Below are 20,350 nucleotides of genomic sequence, written 5' to 3' on the forward strand. Positions count from 1 at the left end.
AGACACGTTGGAAATGAGGGTTGGGGGGTGGGTGGTCAGTATTAGCTAGGTCCTGAGGCATTGAAATTCAGGCAAAGGGGTATGAACTTTATCCTGGGGGAAGCCATGGAAGCTATTTGACAGGTAAGAGTCATGATCAGGGCTTATCTTGGACATTTGGCTCTGTAGAATAGTGACTGTCATGGAGACATGAGAATCAGGACCATGGAGAGGAAGAAGTTTGAGCTCGGAGAAAATGGGGAAGGAGAAAATTAGAAAAATTAGGAGAAACTGAGGAAGAATGGGCAGAACTAGATGGAGAGGGAGAGAGGGGGAGATAGATAGATAGATAGACAGATAGATAGATAGATAGATAGATAGATAGACAGATAGAGGCAGGCATGATACCCAAGGGGATCTGGGGCATGAGGCAGCTCACAGATAGTGGGAGTGAGACAGAGAAGTGGGTTTGGAGACACCTTTTCCTGGATGGAACATGGCTCTGGGATTCTGGCTGGAGGTGCTCCTAGGGTTTCATGTGTGTTAAGGATGTGCCTCCCCTCTTTGCCCTGGCCCTTCAGGAATCCCAGTGAATATATTGCTGCCATCTTGGAGCTCAGTGCCCTCATAGTGAAACGATACCGGCAGATCTTCCTGCACTTGGACTTCCTGTACTACCTCACCCCAGATGGACGGCGCTTCCGTAAGGCCTGCAACATAGTGCATGAGTTCACAGACACCATCATCCAGGAACGACGTCGTACCCTCCAGAGGCAGAGTGTTGATGACATCCTCAAAGCCAAGACCAAGTCCAAAACCTTGGACTTCATTGATGTACTTCTGCTGAGCAAGGTGGGCCTCTCTGTAATCTGGATTCAACAAGTAGAATAGACATTGATGTCAAGTATCAGATGCATGTGCTTGGACTTGATCTGAGGACCCTGGGGAGCCATTAAAGGTACTTGAGGAAGCAAGGGATAAGTGAGAGATAAGTTGCAGAGGTGACTGTGTAGAAGGCTGCCTGGAAAGAGCAAGCAGGAGGCCTGAGATCAATTAAAAGCATGTGAGTCAGGTCTGGAGATGACAAGAGAGGCATCCTGCTTGGATGATGGGTCTTCAAGAGAGTTTCAGGTTAGACTCAGGTGCCCTCAGAGCTGGTATGATTTGGAAGTTTTGCCTTGTCTTTAGGATGAAAATGGGAAGGAGTTGTCAGACAAGGATATACGAGCAGAGGCTGATACCTTCATGTTTGCAGGTGAGGGTCCTGGTGTGGGATCGAGGGCCTCTCCATGCCAGGGATGTGGTGGGTGGACCCTGGATCACTCCATTCTGTCATCCTCTCCCTCCTCCCATCCTCCCTGAGGGCCTCAATATCTGGGAACTGTCCACCCCCTGGTGCTGAAGCAGCCCAGAGACTCAAGCCTGCCTGGCTGCTCCTCAGGCCATGACACCACAGCCAGTGGTCTCTCCTGGGTCCTGTACAACCTTGCAAGGCACCCGGAATACCAGGACCGCTGCCGACTGGAGGTGAGAGAGCTTCTGAAGGACCGTGAGCCTAAAGAGATTGAATGGTGAGTACAGGTCCTTATGGCCTATTCCCGAACCCTCTCTTGTTGGCTCTGCTCCCCAGGTTGGGGAGAGGGAAGATGCTCTTGCTGGTTTTGCCATTATTGCCTAGTGGGAATAGAATCAGAGCTCAGAAGCAGGGCCTGGTACCCCACTTGGCTAAGAAGGGAAAGCTGGCATGCTTTATGGCAGGCAATTCTGGGAGTCCATATTTATCATCTCACTAGCCTGCTATGCAACATTAGTACAATTGATTTCCTCTTCTGTGACCCCATTTCTTCTCTGTAAATGAGCAAAATTTCTACCCCAGGTATTCTTATAGCTTTAGTGACAATGTATATAAAGCATGGGCCACCCTGCATGTATTCCGTACAGAAACTGCTCCTCTGCCCCCTTGCTTTTCTGTCTAGAGTTGTGTTTTTTCTCTAAGACTTTACTATTTGCTATTGCTTTTAATTCCTACTTCACAGCCTATTCCATGGCTTCACAAAGATCTTAGTGGATAAACGTCATCCATCTCTTCATTCAGGAAACGCATCCATACTGCCTGCCCTTTCCCAGCTCAGTGTCCAATCCCATCTTAATTCTACGTGGGTTAAGCTGAGGCAGAAGGAAACGGAGGCGAGACTGGGGAGGGAAGAAGTGAATAGAAATTCACCAAATTGGGTGTAGGTACAGGACAGTGGTTATACTCAAGGGGAAAGCTGTGCAAGGGCCAGCATGAAAGCGTGCATGACATTCTAGAAAGTATGGGAGATGTGGGGGAAGGAATGATGCCTGAATCCTTGTGAAATGCAGTGTGAGGAATAGGTAGAGGCTTCCAATGAGGCTGGAGCTGGTAATGGAAGCTCCTCCTGGAATGCTTTTGGAACTTTGTAAAGAGATTGGACTTTCACCTAAGGTGTACCAGTTCAGGTCCTTTGGGAAGCTGATGTGAGATCAGAGCTAAATGTGAGGAGGGAGGCTGCTGTTAGGGAAGTCAGACATTGAGGGGAAATGGTGAGGCTCTAAGGCCCAACCATGCTCATTCACTGGCTGGGGGCAGCCCTGAAGTGTGGCCTTGATTGAATGGTGCAGCAGAACTTGAAACCCTATATTTGGGGACTGGCAGCCCATTGCACTTCTTGCAGCTGGACAGCAATTTTTCTCTTTATGGAATGGAAGGTCTATGATTAAAATAGGAGGGCAATGGGGAGCCACGGGATATGTTTGAATGGAGAAGGTATAGAACTGATCTGGGTATCAGAAATATCTTTGTGAGGCTACATCAGGACAAAATGGAGGGGATAAGTTGGGAACTGTGGGTCCAGGGAATAGATTCTGGTCTAAGGACTGCGGGACAGAGAGGAGATGTTGGATTGTACAGACATTTTGGAGGTATTGCCATGAACTTCAAGGCTTTGCTCAGCAGTCCTGTTTTTGTGCTACCTTCAAATTCAAAAAAATTACGTACCTGGTAAGTATTCAAGCAGCACAAGAGGGTTAAGCCTCCATCATGTATCAGCATCTCAGTCCCTTCCTGTCTTTAGTGGCTCCTGTGTCCTTCCAGACGATGTTCAATCTATACCCACATTCATCTGCTCAGTCTCTTTCTTTTCTTTCTTTCTTTCTCTTTCTTTTCTTCTTCTTCTTTTTTTTCTTTTTTTTGAGACAAAGCCTCACTTTGTTGTCCTGGGTAGAGTGCTATGGCATCACAGCTCACAGCAACCTCCAACTCCTGGGCTCAAGAGATTCTCCTGCCTCTGCCTACCAAGCAGCTGGGACTACAGGCACCTGCCACAATGCCCAGCTTTTTTTGTTGCAGCCATCATTGTTTGGCGGGCCCAGGCTGGATTCAAACTCGCCAGCTCAGGTGTATGTGGCTGGCGCCTTAGCCACTTGAGCCACAGGCGCCAAGCCTATTCTTTCATTCTGTTTCTGCACAGCTAGGCCTATACACACAGTGCTCAGGTATGCACACTGACTATATAGCCTTAAGATATTTTTAGTTTTTTGAATATCAAGTTTTTTTTTTTTTTTGCAGTTTTTGGCCAGGGCTGGGTTTGAACACATCACTTCTGGCATATGGGGTCGGCGCCATACTCCTTTGAGCCACAGGCGCTGCCCTCAAGTTTGTTTGTTTGTTTGTTTTGAGATAGACTCTCGCTCTGTTGCCTCTACAAGAGTGCAGTAGCATTTCATAGCTTGGTGCAATCTCAAACTCCTGGGCTCAAACGATCCTCCCACCTCAACTTCCCAGAGTGTTAGGATTACAGGCATGAGCCACAGCACCCAGCCCAATAGAAAGTTTTAAAAAATTCCTTTTGAATTGAAAAGACAATAGAAGGAATTAGATATTTTTCCTTTTTCATAAAACAAAACATTACACAGAAGATTAAGTTCACTTTTCTTTTTTTTTTTTATTGTTGGGGATTCATTGAGGGTACAATAAGCCAGGTTACACTGATTGCAATTGTTAGGTAAAAGTCCCTCTTGCAATCGTGTCTTGCCCCCATAAAGTGTGACACACAAGCAGAAAAAAAAAAAAAAGTTCACTATTCTTATCCTCTCCTTTAAACCTAGTCTCTTCTTACGTTTGTCATTACCTCTTCTAGACCTTTCTCTTGGCAATACTGTCTATGGGTATGTGTGTGTTTGTATATATATGTACCGTCACTTATTCTTTTCACTCAACGATGTGTCTTAGGGCTCTTTCTTTTGAGTGCTGTGTACCAGCTCACAGTTCGCCCAGCTTACCCTTCTGTTGAGGATATTATGTAAACATTTCCAATTATAATAGATATTGCCACATTACCTTTTAGTATCTCTGTACTGATCCAGTTTGTGATAGGACTGGTGATCTCTATTTCCTCCTCTGTGCTAGCTGTATAGGATTCCATCATATGGAATTTATACTTCTCACAGAATTCCATAATTTATCAAAATATCCCTCTCTTGATGGGCATTGGTGTAGTTCCCAGGCTTTTACTGTAACAAATGTGATGTAGTGAACATTTGTGCACACTGACCATTGCTTACCCGTGTGAGCATCTTTGAAGAACAAATCCCTAGAAGTGCAATTGCTGAATCAAAGATTGCTTGAGTTTTATAATTCAATAGCTCTTGGAATATCCGCTCCTATACACAGATTTTAAGAATGGCAATTTCCTTGTTTCCTTCCCAGCAGTCTGCCCTATGAAACTTTAAAACATTTGCCAAACTAATAGGTGCAATATAAGACTTTGCTATTTTGATGAATATTTATTTATTTATTTAGACAGTCTCACTCTGTCGCCCTGGTAGAGTGCCGTGGCATAACATAATAGCTCATAGCAACCTCAAACTCTTGGGCTCAAGCAATCCTCTTATCTCAGCCTCCTGAGTAGCTGGGACTATAGGTGCCCTCCACAGTGCCCAGTTAGTTTTTTTTTTTGTAAAGGGGTTTTGCTCTTGCTCAGGCTGGTCTCAAACTCCTGAGCTCAAGCAGTCCACCCACAGTGCTAGGATTACAGGCATGAGCCACAATACCTGGCCTCATTATTATACTTTTAGAAACATTTTCTTATTTGATAAAGATGGTCTTGTCTCAGTTTGTTTTTTACAATATTTTTTGAGTTCTTACTTTTTCATATGAGCTCTATAATCAGGTTGATAGTATGAAAAATATTCTTGAAAATCTTAATTTTTTGATCCCAGCTGTCAAGAGTAGAGTTCTATTCAGGGTCAGTTCTTCTCAGTTCGACCCAATACTTATTTCTTCCAATTTAATCCCAACATTCAAATTCCAGCCCTCCAACAATATGATTCTAGAGAGATAGATCTTTTTTAAACACTTTTTTTTTTTTTGCAGGTTTTGGCCGGGGGCTGGATTTGAACCCACCACTTCTGGTATATGGGGCCGGCGCCCTACTTCTTTGAGCCACAGGCACCACCCAGATAGATCTTTTTTTTTATTTGTAAATTTTTTTGTTGGGGTGGATATATTTTATTTTTTTATTTATTTATTTTTTTTTATTAAACCATAGCTGTGTACATTAGTATGATCATGGGGCACCATACACTTGGTTCATATATCGTTTGACACATTTTCTTCACATTAGTTAACATAGCTTTTGTAGCATTTTCTTAGTTATTTTGCTAAGACTTTTACATTCCACATTTACTAGGATTCACATATACTGGGTGGATATATTTTAAATACATTGCTATACTACAGATCTTGTGCTGGTTCTTACAGTTTTTAGAAGTATAGCACTATGATTTTATTAGCCATTCACGGTTCTTAGTACATTTAGTTTGTTGCTTTAAACCATCATATATGGTAGAACCTCTGTAAGTTGACCACCGAAGGAACTGTAACAAACTGTCAACATACAGAGTTGGTCAGCTAAGGAACTTCCATTGAGTACATGTGGTCCATGTCTGGTCTATAAAAATTAGGTCAATTTAGGGAGGTGGTCAGTGTAGGGAAGTGGTCAACTATGGAGATTCTTATGTAGTTTTGTTCTTTCCTCTACCATCCCTTAGTTCTGGATCCTTTGACTGCTTTCATCTCTCCAATGCAGTGAACATTTTTGTACCTGTCTTTATTTCCATGTCTAAAAATCTTTCTGGAATCTGTACTTGGGAACCAGCTTGCTGGATCACAAAACACACATCATCTTTCCTTGACCGTGTACTGGCAGTTGCCCCCCAGAATAGCAGCCCCTGTCCCCACCATTATCAGCACATGAGGTCCCTCCACCCTTGTCCTCAACCGTGGGCCTTAGCATTATCTTCCTTGTTAACTCTTGCCTTGAATAGATGTGACTTAACATGTCATTGTTAGATAATTTTAATTCCTCTGATAACAAGTGACTTTGAGCATCTTCTTGCATGTCTTATATTTGAGATTCAGTGAATTATTGGGTCATATCTTTTCTGTTGGTTCACCTGTCCTTTTTCTTATTGATTTTCAGGAATACCTTACCTATTGAAGACATTATTCTCAATCTATATATTTATGGTAAATATCTTTCTTAATTTTTCATCAGATAATTTTTCATTTGTTAGATAAAGACCCTCTTATAATTGTGTCCTGCCCCCAAAAGTTCTACGCCCACCATGATCCCCTACTCCCTTCCTCCTTCTCTCTCTCTGCTCTCCCCTTCCCCCACCCCCACCATGTACTAGGTCATCAATCTGCCTCATATCAGAACTGAGTACATAGGATTTTTGCTTCTCCATTCTTGTGATGCTTTCCTAAGAATAATGTGTTCCATTTCCATCCAGGTTAATACAAAAGATGTAAAGTCTCCATCTTTTTTAATGGCTGAATAGTATTCCATGGTATACATATACTACAGCTTGTTAATCCATTCCTGGATTGGTGGGCATTTAGGCTGTTTCCACAGTTTGGTGATTGTGAATTGAGCTGCAATAAATAGTTTAGTGCAAGTGTCCTTACAGTAAAAAGATTTTTTTTTTTTCCTTCTGGGTGGATGCCCAGTAATGGGATTGCAGGGTCAAATGGGAGGTCTAGTTTGAGTTCTTTGAGGGTTCTCCATACTTCCTTCCAAAAACATTGTACTAGTTTGCAGTCCCACCAGCAGTGTAAAAGTGTTCCCTTCTCTCCACATCCACGCCAGCATCTGCAGTTTTGAGATTTTGTGATGTGGGCCATTCTCACTGGGGTTAGATGCTATCTCAGGGTGTTTTTTATTTGCATTTCTCTAATAATTAGGGACGAAGCATTCTTTTATATGTTTGTTAGCTATTCGCCTGTCTTCTTTAGAGAAGATTCTATTCATCTTTCTTGCCCAGTGATATAAAGAATTGTTGGCTCTTTTTATGTTGATTAATTTGAGTTCTCTGTAGACCCTAGTTATCAAGGTTTTGTCCAATTCAAAATATGCAAATATCCTTTTCTATTGTGTAGGTTGTCTATTTGCTTTGGTTGTTGTCTCCTTAGCTGTACAGAAGCTTTTCAGTTTAATTAAGTCCCATTTGTTTATTTTGTTGTTGCTGCAATTGCCATGGAAGTTTTCCTCATAAAGTTGTTCCCCAGGCCAATAGCTTCAAGTGTTTCCCCCACTCTTTCTTTGAGGATTTTTATTGTTTTGTGCCTTAAATTTGGGTCTTTTATCCATCTTGAATCAATTTCTGTGAGTGGAGAAAAGTGTGGGTTCAGTTTTAGTCTCTTACATGTGGATATTCAGTTCTCCCAGCACCATTTATTGAATAGGGAGTCTTTCCCCCAATGTATATTCTTGTTTGGTTTATCAAAGATTAGGTAGCTGTAAGATGTTATTTCATCTCCTGGTTTTCTATTAGGTTCCAGCTGTCTGTGTCTCTATTTTTGTGCCAATCCATGCTGTTTTGATCACTATGGACTTGTAGTACAGCCTAAAGTCTGGCGGGCTAATGCTCCCAGCTTTGTTTTTATTACAAAGAAGTGCCTTGGCTATCCAGGATTTTTTCTGGTTCCATACAAAATGAAGAATTGTTTTTTCCAAGTCTTGAAAGTATGATGCTGGTACTTTAATAGGGATGGCATTGAATCAGTAGATTGCTTTGGGAAGTATAGACATTTTAACAATGTTGATATTTCCCTGCCACAAGCATGTTATGTTCTTCCAGTTGTTAATGTCTTCTGATACTTCTTTTCTTAGGGGTTCATAGTTTTCCTTATAGAGATCCTTCACCTCTTTTATGAGGTATATTGCTGGGTATTTTATTTTCTTTGAAGCTACTGAGAAGGGAATTGTGTCCTTGATTACCTTCTCATCTTGGCTGTTACTGGTGTATACAAAGGGTACTGATTTGTGGACATTCATTTTATATTCTGAGACATTACTATATTTTTTGATCACTTCTAGGAGTCTTATGGTTGCATCTTGGGGGTTCTCTAAGTATAAGATCATATCAGTGGCAAAGAGGAAGAGTTTCACTTCCTCCTCCCCTATTTGGATGCCCTTTATTTCCTTCTCTTGTCTGATTGTATTGGCTAGAACTTCCAGAACTATGTTGAATAGTAGTGGTGATAGACAACAACCTTGTCTTGTTCCAGTTCTGAGTAGAAAAGCTTTCAGTTTTGTTCCATTTAGTATAATATTAGCTGTGGGTTTGTCATAAATGGCTTTGATCACGTGCCACCAATGACTGTATTCTTCAGAGTTCTAATTAGAAAAGGATGTTGAATTTTATTGAATGCTTTTTCTGCATCTATTGAGAGGATCATATGGTCTTTGTTTTTGCTTCTGTTGATATGGTGAATTACATTTATGGATTTGCATATGTTAAACCAGCCTTGCATCCCTGGGATAAAACCTACTTGATTATGATGTATAATTTTTTTAATGATAAGCTGTTATCTATTGGCTGGGATTTTATTGAGAATTTTTGCATCTGTATTCATTAGTGAAATTCGTCTGTAGTTCTCTTTTTTAGTTGGATCTTTTCCTGGTTTTGGTATCAGGGTGATGTTTGTTTCATAGAATGTGTTGGGGAAGATTCTTTCCTCCTCAATTTTTTGGAATAATTTCTGCAGTATGGATATAAGTTCTCCTTTGAAGATTTGATAGTATTCTGGTGTGAAGTCATCTGGACTAGGGCAGTTTTTGGAGGGGAGGTTTTTTATTGTTTCTTTGATCTCAGTGCTTGAAATTGGTCTGTTCAGCAGATCTATTTCTTCTTGATTAAGTCTAGGGAGAGGGTATGATTCCAAGTATTGATTCATTTCCTCCACATTGTCAAATTTCTGGGCATAGAGTTTCTTGTAGTATTCAGAGATAATCTCTTGTATTTCTGTGGCATCTGTTGTTATTTCCCCTTTATCGTTCCTGATTGAGGTTACCAGAGATTTTGCTTTTCTGTGTCTAGTCTGGCCAAACATTTATCTATTTTATTTACTTTTTCAAAAAAACAACTTTTGTTTCATTAATTTTTGTCAATTTTTTTTTGTTTTTAATTTTATTATTCTCTGATTTAATTTTGGCTATTTCTTTTCTTCTGCTGGGTTTAGGATTAGATTGTTCTTCTTTTTCCAATTCTGTAAAATGGTTTGTGAGTGTGCTGATGCACTCACTTTCTATTTTTTGATGGTGGGCATCTAGCACAATAAATTGTCCTCTCAGGACTGCTTCTGCTGTATCCCAGAGGTTTTGGTAACTTTTGTCTTCATTGTTGTTATGTTTGAGGAAATTAAAAAATTCCTCTTTTATCTCTTCCTGAATCCAACTATCATTCAACATAATGTTGTTTAGTTTCCAAGACTTTGTGTGGGGTGAACATTTTTGTTGGAGTTGAGCTTTGCCATTATAGCTTTGTGGTCTGAGAAGAGACATGGTATAATTTCTATTCCTTTAATTTTGCTGAGGTTTGATTTGTATACTAGGATGTGATCTATTTTGGAGTATGTTCCATGAGCTGATGAGAAAAAGTATATTCTTTTGCTTTGAGATGGTGTGTTCTGTGTATGTCTATTAATCACATTTGTTCTAGGGTCACAGTTAAGTCCTTTGTATCCTTGTTTAGTTCTGTTTAGAGGATCTTTCCAGTTCTGTCAGTGGGTGTTGAAGATCCCGACTATTAAGGTGTTATGGGAAATCATATTGCTCAGACTCCTCAAGGTCTGTTTCATAAATCTGGGAGCATTTAAGTTGGGTGCATAAATGTTTAAAATTGAGATGTTTTCTTGTTGTATTGTTCCTTTGACCAGTATGAAGGGTCTATCTTTGTCTTTCTTAACTAATGTTGCTTTGAATCTGTATCTGTATCTGAATTGTATCTGAGAATAAGATTGCTACCCCTCCTTTCTTCTAATTTCCATTTTCTTGAAACACTGTTTTCCATCCCTTAACGCTGAGTTTTGATTTGTCCCTCAGGGATGGGTGTGTCTCCTAGAGACAGCATATGGATAGCTTGTGTTTTTATTTTGACAGAGTCTCACTATGTCACCCTTGGTAGAGTGCTGTGGTGTCACAGCTCACAGCAACCTCAAACTCTTGGGCTTAAGTGATTCTCTTACCTCAGCCTCCCAAGTAGCTGGACTACAGGCACCCACCATAATGTCTGGCTATTTTTTGTTGTTGTTGCAGTTGTCATTGTTGTTTAGCTGGCCTGGGCTGGGTTTGAACCCACCAGCCTCGGTGTATGTGGCCAGCTGGCACTATAACCACTGTGCTATGGGTGCTGAGCTGGCTGATTTTTTTTATACAATCAGCCAGCCTGTGCCTCTTCAGTGGGGAATTCAGTCCATTGACATTTATTGAGAATATCAATGAGTGTGGTGGAATTCTATTCATCTTATTATGAGATTGTTGTGTAGTTTTATCCTTTGTGCCATTGTGGAATCTAAGCTCTGACTTTTGTCTTGTATGTGTTTACTTTGGTGGTGGTCCATTGTGGTGTTCAGAATTGAAAATAGGTCTAAGTATTTCCTGTAGAGCTGGTCTTGTTGTGATGAATTTCCTCCTCAGTGCTTCTATATCTGCAAAAGATTGATTTTTCCATCAATTTTGAGGCTAAGTTTAGCAGGATACAGGATTCTGGGCTGAAAATTATTTTGTTTAAGGATGTTGAAGGTAGATGACCATACTCTTCTGGCTTGGAAAGTTTCAGTTGAAAAGTCTGCTGTCATCCTAATAGCTCTGCCCTTGTAGGTCAATTGGTGCTTATTCCTAGCTGCTTGCAGAATTTTCTCCTTTATCTTGACTTTGGAGAGTGTGTCAGAATCTTTAGTAAAACTTGGGAAGTTTTCATTTAAGATAGTCTCCAGTAGGGCTTCCATACCTTTGGGACAATCTTCTTCCCCTTCAGGGATTTCTATTATCCATGTGTTTGAATGCTTCATGGTATCTCATAGTTCTCTAAGTGCCTGTGTGCTTTCCGTCTCTTCTTTTCTGACTCTGTAACTACCTGTGTTAACACTGATGTTCTTTCTTCTCTGTGGTCTAATCTATTTTCAATACTTTCTACTGCTTCTTTACATTCCCTGATTGTCTCCTTCATTTAATTAAGCTCATCCATATCTTTTCTATATTCTACACATCTCTTATCTGACTTTTGGTTCTGTCTTTTTGTTTTCTCATTCATTCCCTTTATTGTATTAATCATCCATATTTTAAATTCCCTTTCTGTCACATCCATTAATTATTTATAGGATGAGTCTTCTGTAAAAGATGCCTCATAGTCCCTTGGAGGAGTTGCTCTATTTTGGTTCTTCATAGTACATGAACTTTTCTTTTTGTTCCTTCTCATGTGTGCTTTCTTTTTGTTCACCTCTTTGCGTACATTTTTCCTTCTCACTTCCTCACATTGCCTTGTCTCAGAGTTTGGGTGATGAAACTTTCCAAGCCAGAAAAGTGTGGCTCAGTGTCCAAAGGTATGGAAGCCCTACTGGAGACTATGCCTGGAGACTATGGGGTCAGAAGTGGAAAAGGGTTGGAGCAAGCAAGGAGAACAAAGAGGAAAGAGAAAAAGGAAGAAAATAAAAAGAAGGAAACAATAAGAGAAAAGAAAAAGAAAGAAAAAGAAATGAAATAAAAGAAAAAGGGGGAAGGGGGAAGAACAGGAGAGAAGGAGGACAGGAAGGAAGGATGAGAATGATAGGAGTTAATGTTATTGTTCAGAATGGTGCTAAGGCCATGCCTATAGCTCAAGGGTTTTGAGGAGCTGAGCTGGGTGGGTTCCTTGAAATCAGGCACTCCTTGCCAGCCTTTACGCAGCCAGATTTGTCCTCTGCCAAAATTAGAAAGAGAAGAAAAAGAGAAAACACCAAAAACAGGAAGGAAAAATTGAGTAAGGATAAAAAAAACAAAAAAGGAAAGAAAAATAGAAAAGTTCTGCAATGTGATCTTCCTAATACTTTCTTCCTGAGGCCAATGGTAGAAAGTTCTCCTGGCCTCCTTGAACCAGACTACAGCTGTCTACCTGCCAGACCATAGCTGTGTCACATACGCCCTCAGCAAAGAAAGGATGGAAAAAGAAGAAAAAAAATACAAAATACAAAATTGGAAAAAAAGAAAAAATATTAAAATAAGAATAGATAAAGGAAATTAAATGTACCATTGAATTAAATAAAGGAGAGGGCAGGAAAAGGAAGAAATAAATAAAGAAGAAAGACAACACACCAAGAAGAAAGAAAAAAAAAAAAAGAAAAAAGGGGAGAATATCTTCACTGATGCAGAAGCACCAGAGAAGAGATGAGAAGAGTAGAAGAGTCTCTATCAACTGAGAGAATGCCACGGAGTGAAGTAGGGAGAGAGAATAAATCAAGCTAAAATTCTGCAGAAAAAAAAAAATACAGGAGACCTTGCTCTTGTTGAATGTAAGAACCACCCAAACAACTTAGCAAAAAACAAAACACACTGAAACAAGATTAAAAAAAAAAAAAGCTCAAATAGCCTGATGTAAACAATCTCAGCAACCAATAGAGGAAGGAAAGAAGAGAAAAAAATTAACAATGACAACTACAAGAAAGAGAAAAGGAGAAAAGAAAAAAGAAACAACAACAACAAAAAATATTTAAATGTGTATAAAACTATACACACGTATATATGACATAGGGGTCCAACTTTAGCAGGAATATATTTATGTTGCAATATATTTCCTGAACACCAGGGGGCGCAGTGAATTTGGGGGATGAACAACACAGCTGTTAACCTTTCTCTGGTTCCTATGCTTAGACCTGTTTCCTAGCTTAATTGTTCAGACCCTCCTGATTTGGGATTCCACAGCTCTCAAAAATTCTTCAGAGGCAGGTCTTACAGATTCCTCCTACAACAGTTCCTGTGGCCTGCGGGAGTCCCTGGGCCTGTCATGAGTTTAGGACTGCTTCCTGCACAAGGAACTCAGACTGGATGCCTTACCCTCCCAGCAAGAGGCCCACCCTCACAGCCTTCTGGCGACCTTTAGGACAATGGTAGCCCCATGTCCTGGAACTTTCCCCAGTATGGATGTTTTACCCACTGCCAAACCACCACAGAATGGCTCCAGACAGTACCCCAGTCTGGCTACCAAATTCTGCTCAGGAGTGCACACTTCTCCAATCTTGTGCTTCGCTTCCTCCAAGAACCAAAAACTGCAAAAGGCTTCTTCTGAGACCTCTGTTGGGGGCTGGCTACCCCTGCAGCCAGGGCAGGCTTGCAGAAATTTGCATGGGTCTCCCATGTGCTGGGTTTCCTCAGCTCTGGCTTGCACTCCAACTCCCATAGTCCACCATCTCACTGCACACTTCTAACTATCACTCCTTCACAGTATTCCACTCTGGGTACGATCCAGCCCTCTTCCTCTCCCCTATTGCTACAGGAGAGCTCGGCTAAATGTCTTTCCCATCCGCCATTATGCTTCGCCCCAATTGTTTCTTTTATTACACAGAAATTCTTAATTTTCATGTATGTATTTCCTTTAAAAAAAAAATCCTTCTGCTTGTGCTTTTGGGATGTTATCTTCTTTTCACTTTGTGGTTTTAACTTTCTCATCCAGGAAGAGACTCCACCCTGTATATAGAGTAGACAAGGATCTGGGTCTTTTTGTCTCCATTTTGCTAATTGTCTGAACACCTTCCACCAAAGTATCCATTGCCAAAGGATGTGTGGATCCTTCTTTATCAGATGCTAAGTTTTTCCCTATGACATCCTGTCTGCAAGCTTCCTATCCTGCTTCATGGGCCTGTTCTTTTGTTCTTGTAGCAGTACCATGGATATAAAATATTGTTTTATGTCACTTTTATTACTATGCCTTTGTTATAGGTCATAATATCTGGTGGATTGTATTTTTTTCTTTCATTTTTAAATTTACCTAACTCTAGCCAAAGTTTATTTCTTCTAATCAGAATAAGGATGTCAAATTCTAAAAAAAATTCAGCTAGATATATATTGGATTGTGTTGAATATATTGATTACTTTAGAAAGAATTGACACCTTTATGATAATAGGTCATTTCACCCTGGAGTGTGAAGTGGATTTTACTTATTCAATTAAACTTATAAGCCCTCTTGGAGATTTTCCTCCTGCCCTTGTTAGTTTATTTTATAGTTTTTTTTTTTTTTTTTTTGGTTTTTGGCCAGGGCTGGGTTTGAACCCTCCACCTCTGGCATATGGGACCGGCGCCCTACTCCTTGAGCCACAGGCACCGCCCTATTTTATAGTTTTTAAAATGTTTTAATGCTCATGCAAATGCATTAACACTTTAAAGGATATTTTCTACTTGTTGTTTGTTCAGAAATGCTTCTAATAATACCAGGCCAAATTTTCTTCTAGTATTTTTGTGACTTTGATTTTCTGATGTTTACATCCTTGATTCTTCTGGAATTAATTTTGTTATAGGGCTGAGGGTTAGAGGGAGGTACTGAGAGAGTCTCACTGGGGACCAATAGGGCTGTTTGCTCCCTGAATAACTATCCTTAGGGAGGATCTGGCCCAGCTGCCCTTCCTGACCATGTGCATCAAAGAGAGTCTGCGGCTGCATCCCCCAGTCACTGTCATGTCCCGCTGCTGTACCCAGGATGTTGTGCTCCCAGATGGTCGAGTCATCCCCAAAGGTACCCACAATGGCAGGGGGAGGAGGCTTCTGGGCAGCTTGGAGGTCCCATCAGGCAGAGTGGACCTTATTCTGACTGTCCCGTTCTCCCTACAGGAAACATCTGTATGGTCAGCATCTTCGGGATTCATCATAATCCGTCAGTCTGGTTGGATCCCAAGGTTCTTCCTCTGCCCCCTCTCCACCCTAAGACCTGGTGAAAGAGAGCGGTCCTGTCTGGGGAAATAAGATACCCCCGTCTACTGTGCCCACATCTGTCTTTTTTTTTTTTTTTAGTTTTTACAATAACTTTTATTTTCTTAAAGTTAATATATGCAGTATAGGAAACTGAAAAACACAGGAAGCAAAGAACAAAGTCATCCACAATCACAAGCAGTTTTATTTGACACATCCTTCCAGATCCCGAGTGTACACACACAATACCCGATTTCCTGGGATTGAGATTGCACATTATGTGTCATGCTTTTTCACACATCATGAATATTTACCAATCCCAATCTCAAAGCTCTAAGAGTATTTTGATAACCAAGAATATACTACACCAACTCAATCTGTTAGGAAAGAGTGTAATCCTGCCTTTCTTGGGACGAAAATTTCATAGAAGACAAAAATGGCAACAAGCCTCTAGATAAAAGTACTGGCAGAGTTCCGATTAAAATACTGCATTCCAAAAAAAAAATTACTGCATTCCCTTAATGCTCACTTTAAAATGAAACATAAAGCAAAAGTACACTAAGTATAATGTTTATAATTATCAGATGTATACCATTAAAATATTAGCAAGAAGGCATGTTTCCACTGAATGACTTAATCTATATATTTTTATAGTATAGCCAAAAGGGATGCACATGCATCGGTGGCTACCGTCAAAACGTAATGTGAACACACCTGCACACACCTCCCCTATCAGGCTTCCTTCTGCCCCTGTGCTGCCAGCCTATCATAGCTCAGAGGTGGTTTAACAAGTCCACGTCCAAGATGCATCTTTTCTATCAATTATAACAAAAAAAGACTCACAAAATGGCTAATTCACTAATTCTACTTTTTATCATACAATGTCACCTCAGGACATCTCCAAAGCTTTGATGTTGCAAAATAATGAACTCTGTCCACAACAAACACAGATACTTTACTAAAAATGCACGTATAGACCTATGGTTATAATCTAAAACCATCTTCTAGATATGGAGATACTAGCAAAGAGCCCTTCCCTTCACCTTTCCTCTTCTCCTTCCCCCGCTCCAGCTCCCACATCTGTCTTTTCTAGGGGTGGCTGTGATTCTTGAGAGACCTTATCCAGCAACCCTGTCTTGCCTATCCCCAGGTTTATGACCCCTTCCGCTTTGATCCTGAAAATCCCCAGAAGAGGTCACCATTGGCATTTATTCCTTTCTCCGCAGGGCCCAGGTGAGGCCAGTGGGGGTCTGAGGCTGGATGGGTGGTCCAGGTAGTGGCCTTGTCCGAGACCTCCCGTGTCTGAAATTGTGGGACGCTCGTTTCAGGGAGTCAGAGACTTAAAGCAGATCCTATGAAGGTTCAGCGCCTTCTCCCCTGTCTATTGACTGAGTTGAGGGCTGGAGTCCGAGCTAGGCTCTGGAAATATGCAAGCCCCCTCGGGAGTTCCAGGCACCACCGGCTCCTCAAACTGATCAGGGTGAGGGCGAGGGTCCCGGCCAGATTCCAGGTGTGATGGGAGTCCTAGGTACAGTTACAGTCCCCACCTCTTTCCTCAGGAACTGCATCGGGCAGACCTTCGCGATGACCGAGATGAAGGTGGTTCTGGCGCTCACGCTGCTGCGCTTCCGCGTCCTGCCTGACAACACCGAGGCGCGCAGGAAGCCGGAGCTGATCCTCCGGGCTGAGGGAGGCCTTTGGCTGCGGGTGGAGCCGCTGAGTGCAGACCCTCAGTGATTCACTCCCTCTTGGCCTTTGACCCAATCCACCCCCACCCCCTGCCTTTTCATATTCTCAGGAATAAAACTGCTGTCCTCTGCCTGAGCCTCGCTCAGAGCCCGAGAACCAGTAGGGGGCGCACGGGGACTGCAGGAGTTTGCAGGGTGAGAGCGGCTGGGTGGAGGCGGGGTGGTGTCCATGTACCTTGAGAGCTTGACTGCCTCTCTGGCTGACTTCAGGGCCCCCACGCTGATGGCAGTTTGTCCCAGAGCCCAGGTATGGTCTTTTCTTCTGTGGGCGAGAAGGAGCCATGGGAGGTGTTTGAGCAGGAGAGGAACCAGGATTAAGGAGGGATTTAGGAGGCAGATTTGAGGGGCTGAGTCAGGGAGGCAAACCCATAAAGGCAGTCCACTTCTGCTACAGTGAACTAACTCTTTTCTGATCTGCAACACCCAGCCTTTTCTCTCCTAAAGTTTCTTCACTGTGTTTCTATGGTTACTAAAATACTTAGTTCATTAAACATAATAAGGCCAGTTGTTTTATAGTGTGTCTGATCATTGCAGTGTTCGTATCCACCGTATTTTCTGCTTTTTTTTCTTTGCTGATTTTCACTCATGGGGTCAGTGTTTTTGTGTGCCTGGTTGCCTTCACCTGGTTATTGGCTGTTGTATTTTGAGTAATATTTTGTAAAATTTGATTTGTGTTAAATGAGTTTACGGCTTGTTGGGCACAAGGTTGCTAAAGGAGTTTAAATTTAAGCTGAAATGACACTTGCAGGTTCTTTCACTTTAGTTTACTCTCACCCTAAGAGATGTTACCCTTCAAGGGCTCCACTTATGTGACCAGGGACTTCTTCTAAATTCCCCTCCTTGTATCACCCCTGGGCTTTGTCTGTTTGTTTGCGCTTTTGCCTGGGTTACAGTGCAGAGGCACCATCATAGCTCAGTGCAACCTCAAGCTTCTGGGCTCAAGGGATCCTCTTGCCTCACCCTTCCATTAGCTAGGACTATACAGGTGCACACCACCATACTTGGCTATTTTCCTTTTTTTTTTTCTGTGGTTTTTGGCCGGGGCTGGGTTTGAACCCACCACCTCTGGCATATGGGACTGGCGCCCTACTCCTTGAGCTACAGGCGCCGCCCCCTTTTTTTTTTTTTTAATAGAGACAGCATCTTGTTCTTGCTCAAGCTGGTCTTAAACTCCTGGTCTCAAGTGACTCTCCCACCTTAGGCTCCCAAAGTGCTGAGATTACAGGAGTGAGCTACTGCACCCAGCCCAGCCTTTGGCTTTGATTCCTGCCCCCCTGCACCATGAGGCCTTTAAAATAGTTTCACCTTTTCTTAATTTGAGAAATGCCCCTAGTGCAGTGGTTCTCAGCCTTCTTAATGCCTCCTAATGCTGCGACCCTTTAATACAGTTCCTCATGTTGTGGTGAACCCCAACCATAAAATTATTTTTGTTGCTACTTCATAACTGTAATTTTGCTACTGTTATGAACTGTAATGTAAATACCTGATATGCAGGATGTATTTTCATTGTTACAAAGGGGTTGCAACCCACAGGTTGAGAACCACTACCCTAGTGTAAAAGTATAATTTATATATATTTCAGATTCTATTTTCGTGTGATTTATGTTTTTATAATTTTTAATTTTCCTTTCATGTCATTTATTCATATAAGGACTTGGGAAAACATTCAGTTTTGAGAATTGTTTTTCCCCCTGAAGTTTTGTGACACAATCACAGCTCATCGTAGTATTGCTCAAGCAATTTTTCCACCTCAGCCTCTTGCTTTCCTGGGACTACCAGCATGTCTGGCTTGTTTTTAAAAAGGTGGAATTTTAGGATGGGCACAGTGACCTAAAAGGAAGTGGAGGTTTTATGAGTTTTCAATAGTGAGATGAAGGCAGATGGGGTGGGAGTGGGGAGGAGTGTCCCTCCTTTCAGTACCAGGGACAGCAGCTGTCAGAGTCTCCCCACTGTCCGTCGTTGGTGGGGGGCTCTGGCCCATCCCAGAGTCCAATGACTGAGCGCCTTTTAGGAGCTCATGGAATGGGTTGAATCAAGCAGTATGCACCTGATATTCTGGGTCTACCTATGATGCTCTCTGGCTTGTCACCAGTCACACAGATTGAGTCAGGCGTGGCACTAAGCACTTTCTTTTAAAAATGTAATTTATAACCTCTTGGGGGTGGGACACAATTATAAGAGGGACTTTAATCTAACAAATGCAGTCCGTGTGACCTAATTCTTTGTATCCTCAATGAATACCAAACAATAAAAAAAAAGAAATAAATGGAGAAAGATTTAAAAAAATGTAATTTATAAGGCTGGGCACCTGTAATCCTAACACTCTGGGAGGCCAAGTTGGGAGGATCGCTTGAGTTCAGGAGTTTGAGATCAGCCTGAGCAAAGTGAGACCCCCATCTCTACTAAAAATAGAAAAATTAGCTGGGCCTGGTGGCACGTGTCTGTAGTCCCAGCTACTTGGAAGGCTGAAACAGGAGGATTATTTGCGTCCAGGCCTTTGAGTTTGCTGTGAACTAGGCTGAGGCCATGGCACTGTAGCCTGGGGCAATAGAGTTAGACTCTGTCTTAAAAAATGTAATTATAATTATATAGATTAGCAGTTATAATCAAAAGTATCAAACAGCTTTTGCATTAAGAAAAGAAAACAATTGGTTAGTATAGACATTTATATATGAGGACTTTTCATATCATTTCAACAATTGATAGTGGTTTTCTTCTGTGTTCCTATACAAACATTAACACTCACATAACTGGTTTGTTGGGGCATCCCATCCCTTTGGGGGAATGTAGCAGTTGGGTCCTCTCAAAGACCTCAAATGGGCTAAAGGGGAGAGTTTAAAAAAGCAGATGTGGCAACAACGATGTGGCAAGGTCCAGGGAAGTCATGAGGGAGGGTGCAGCACCCTGGGGGTAGCGTCAGCTGAGAGCTTTCACCACCCCAGGCTGGCGGGGCCAAAGAGCAGCTGTTCCTAGAACCTAGAGGCAAAATCCGCAGCTGATCGAGGAAGGCAGAGGACAGACATTAGTCTCCTGTTTCCTCTCATCTCCTCTGGATGTACCCACTGATCAAATCACCACCTACTAGCTGGCCACTGTAGGTCAGTGGATAGCGTGCCAGCCCCGCACACCAGGAGTGGTGGGTTTGAGCCTCACTTGGGCCTGATAAACCAAAAACAACAACAACAAACCCCCACAACCCCCACCTACTGATCTGAGTGGAGAGGCTGCAGCAGGTGTTCATAGACTCCCATAGCAACTCATTGCCCACAGTGGGTCAGCACTGGCTCCACGTGCCCTTGCAGAGAGGGGTTCGCTCAGCACCTCTGCCCTAGGTGGTCTTTGTCTGCTGGTCATTCAGATACCCAACTGAGGAGCAAAATTCT

The 20,350-nt window shown here is 42.0% G+C and overlaps 1 protein-coding gene across 6 annotated transcripts in view; it reads left to right on the plus strand.

The window, feature by feature from the left end:
• Positions 1-17,038, plus strand: part of LOC128582208 (cytochrome P450 4F3-like) — a 28,403-nt gene extending 11,365 nt beyond the window's left edge. For 3 of the 6 annotated variants that reach the window (XM_053585892.1, XM_053585891.1, XM_053585895.1), the window contains 7 exons: positions 561-831; positions 1,168-1,234; positions 1,343-1,550; positions 14,913-15,046; positions 15,142-15,206; positions 16,370-16,452; positions 16,779-17,038. In XM_053585892.1, the coding sequence (XP_053441867.1) occupies positions 561-831; positions 1,168-1,234; positions 1,343-1,550; positions 14,913-15,046; positions 15,142-15,206; positions 16,370-16,452; positions 16,779-16,956 (1,006 nt within the window). In that variant the 3' untranslated portion in view covers positions 16,957-17,038. Of the gene's footprint in view, positions 1-560; positions 832-1,167; positions 1,235-1,342; positions 1,551-14,912; positions 15,047-15,141; positions 15,290-16,290; positions 16,453-16,778 lie in introns of those variants that run through there. The other 3 variants (XM_053585894.1, XM_053585893.1, XM_053585896.1) reach the window with 3 other exon arrangements.
• The last annotated feature ends 3,312 nt before the right edge of the window (positions 17,039-20,350 follow it).

The sequence above is a fragment of the Nycticebus coucang genome, chromosome 3 (genome assembly GCF_027406575.1).
Source record: "Nycticebus coucang isolate mNycCou1 chromosome 3, mNycCou1.pri, whole genome shotgun sequence".
Lineage (NCBI taxonomy): Eukaryota > Metazoa > Chordata > Mammalia > Primates > Lorisidae > Nycticebus > Nycticebus coucang.